Raw genomic sequence first — 3,261 nt, 5'->3', positions numbered from 1 at the left:
AGCTCACAGCAACCTCCAACTCCTGGGCTCAAGTGAGTCTCCTGCCTCAGCCTCCCAAGTAGCTGGGACCACAGGCGCACACCACAACGCCTGGCTATTTTTTTGGTTGCAGCCATCATTGTTGTTTTTGGTGGGCCCGGGCTGGATTCAAACCTGCCACCTTAGGTATATGTGGCTGGCGCCTTAAGCACTTGAGCCATAGGCGCTGAGCCTTTGTTTTCATTCTTGAGACAAAGTCTTGTTCTGTCACCCTGCGTAGAGTGCCATGGCATCATCATAGCTTATAGCAACCCCAAACTCTTGGGTTCCAGAGATCCTCTTGCCTCAGCCTCCCCAGTAGCTAGAATTACAGATGCCCACAACTCCTACCTATTTTTAGAGACAGGAGTCTCACTCTTTCTCAGGCTGGTCTTGAACTCCTGAGCTCAAGCAATCTACCTGCCTCCACCTCCCAGAATGGTAGGATTACAGGTGTGAGCCACCAGGCCAGGCTCTATAGTTTACTCTTAACAGCTGAGAATAGAGCTGTTCTGCTCCAAATCATATGCAGAGGTTATGTCAATCTAGAGAAAATCATAGGTTCATGCCTAGAACAAATGTGACTTTAGGTCAAGCTTCACTTTTTAAATGTCCTTTAACTATACCTGTTGTCATTTTACCAATGCAAGAATAAGCAAAAAAAGAGAGTGGCAAGAAAGAATGGAGAAGAATAGTTACATATTCCAAGATAGTGGTTTCAGTTCAGTAATTTATCTTTGGCAAGACACTAGCACATGCTGAACCAAGTAGCTTGGAATTTCACACACTCCTGGACTAAGGGTCAAGGATCTTTATTTTGCTCTTTTAGTATTAACATGCTATATGACCCAGAACAAGTCACCTCCCCACTGATTTTCATGTTGTAAGCCTCTAACAATAAAGCATACTCCTCAAATATGGGATTATATCTTATCTTTTGTATTTTTCCCACTTTAGTCTATTTAGTGCCTACAACAGACTCTGCATGGTTTATGTGACTCAATAAACGTTATTGCTCAAAATTTAATTCTGCAATGTTCAGATATATTTAAAAACAAACTGATTATTTCCATATTTCCTCGTATCACCATTATCTGAGATGCTCTTTTATTTCTTCCTACATGTTAAATTCCTAGAGGCAGCCACACTGTCATTCTTCACACACAGTTAAAAGTTCACTTTATTTATTGAGATTTATAAGTATTTGGGCGGTGCCTGTGGCTCAGTAAGTAGGGTGCTGGCCCCATTTACTGAGCGTGGCGGGTTCAAACCTGGCCCCAGCCAAACTGCAACAAACAAACAGCCAGGTGTTGTGGTGGACGCCTGTAGGCCCAGCTACTTGGGAGGCTGTGAGGCAAGAGAATTGCCTAAGCCCAGGAGTTGGAGGTTGCTATGAGCTGTGACACAACAGCACTCTACTGAGGGTGATAAAGTAAGACTGTCTTAAAAAAAAAAAAGATTTGTAAATATTTGTCAAGAATGAGATGAGACAATGTGAAATTTAATTAATAAAATAAATCTTATTATAAGTGTCATGATGCATTTAAAAAAAGTCCCATCTTCAGAGTTCTAGCAACAACCCTATACTGTCACATCTATTCCCACTTGAGCCTCTCCTAATGGTAGGCAAACAAGCACTGAGCCAAGCAGACTGCTGAGGAACATTGGTGTGGCACACACCTGTGTGAACTCGTAAGTGGTTCTTCAGGTTTCCAGCTGTAGTGAACTGCTTACCACAGTTAGACTCAGGGCACATAAAGGGCTTCTCCCCATTGTGGGTCCTCATATGCACCTTCAGTCTCTGTAGCACATAGAAGCTTTTCCCACAACCTTCTGCAGGGCAGATGAAGGAGCGGTCATTTCTGCAAAAGTCATATAAGCAAAATACCTGAAAAAACACTCTTTGCTTGAGATGGTAAGTGACAGCTCCTATTGACAGCTCCTATTGACAGAGTAAATCTCAAACCTGGGTATACCATAATCACCTGAAGAGTTTGTTAAAATTACAAATGCCCTCTCAACACCAAACTGACTTCACAGGTTTAAGATATAGGCCCTGGTTTATATGTTATTTTTATAAGTTCTCAAAGAAACTATGTTTATAATGAGATTTTAGAACTCTTGCTTTAAGACATTTAGATGCTAAATGTCTTACTAAATATTTATCAAGAATGAGATAAATGAGACAGTGGAAATCTTTCAATTAGTATTAAAGTGTAAAAGACATTTCAAACAGAAGTTAGCTGGAGACCCTACTTTCCTTTGTCAACTGGGGAGCCAGGTTCCTCTGGAAGCATCAATATATCCAAGTATGAGAATTCAGACTTGCTCACCGATGAGTTTTGAGGTGGTACTTAAAGTGAGCTGGCCACACAAATGTCCGGTCACAGCCTTCAACTGTACACTTGAGCTTTTTCTCCCCTTGAGGAAGGGGCCCAGAATCTTTGGGTTGCCCATCACCAGAACCAAGGTGGACATTTTCTCCTGTAACAAAGTCACATATTTATAACACAGAGAAAAATCCTGCTTGAACACTTACATTTAGAGAGTAAAGCTCTGGCATTTTATCCCTACTGATCATTAATCACAAATCTATCTTTGTTTTCTCCAGCTCTTTGTATCTGTCTATCAGAAAGGAGAATACTCTACATCCCACCCCATTACTCCAGAGAACTACCAAAAGCTATCATGCTTTGCTTCACAAGACTAAACCTCTTTGACAAAGATGAGCAAAATCTAAAATGGTTTTTTATCAGAAATATCAAAAAGCAAAATTAAACCTATCTTGCAGGTTAAACCTATCTTCCCAACCTATTATACAGATTGGTAGGGAAGCAGATATACACTATTCTATTTGATTTGATTTAATCCAATTCCCTTCAATTCTATTATCAGAGTGGGATGCTTACACAGATGACAAATTTCTGGGTAATAAACTATTCTAAGGCGCAATGGTATATTAGATTTCTTCCATAAATGGCTACTCTTATATTTCAATCTTCAGAAATCAATCTGACAATTTCCTATCCTGGAGAATAACAACCACCTTTCAATTTCCCATTACCACTCCTTTTAGTTATACAAAATTTAAGAATGCAAAAACTCAGATGATTTTTCAAATTTCTAACATTTTTATAAAATTAAAAAAGGGAGGTAAAGGGTGGTGCCTGTGGCTCAGTCAGTAGGGCGCCAGCCCCATATATGAAGGGTGGCAGGTTAGAACCCGACCCTGGCCAGCTAAAA

At 40.3% G+C, this 3,261-nt stretch overlaps 1 protein-coding gene across 1 annotated transcript in view; it reads right to left on the bottom strand.

The window, feature by feature from the left end:
• ZNF410 (zinc finger protein 410) overlaps positions 1 to 3,261 on the bottom strand; it is a 54,589-nt gene that overhangs the window by 31,217 nt on the left and 20,111 nt on the right. Inside the window, 2 exon segments of the mRNA XM_023511486.1 lie at positions 1,699 to 1,880; positions 2,352 to 2,572. Coding sequence (XP_023367254.1) covers positions 1,699 to 1,880; positions 2,352 to 2,572 — 403 coding nt within the window.

The sequence above is a fragment of the Otolemur garnettii genome, unplaced genomic scaffold (genome assembly GCF_000181295.1).
Source record: "Otolemur garnettii isolate 467f Iridium unplaced genomic scaffold, OtoGar3 scaffold00020, whole genome shotgun sequence".
NCBI classification, from domain to species: domain Eukaryota; kingdom Metazoa; phylum Chordata; class Mammalia; order Primates; family Galagidae; genus Otolemur; species Otolemur garnettii.
This window is presented reverse-complemented; position numbering and strand designations above follow the sequence as displayed.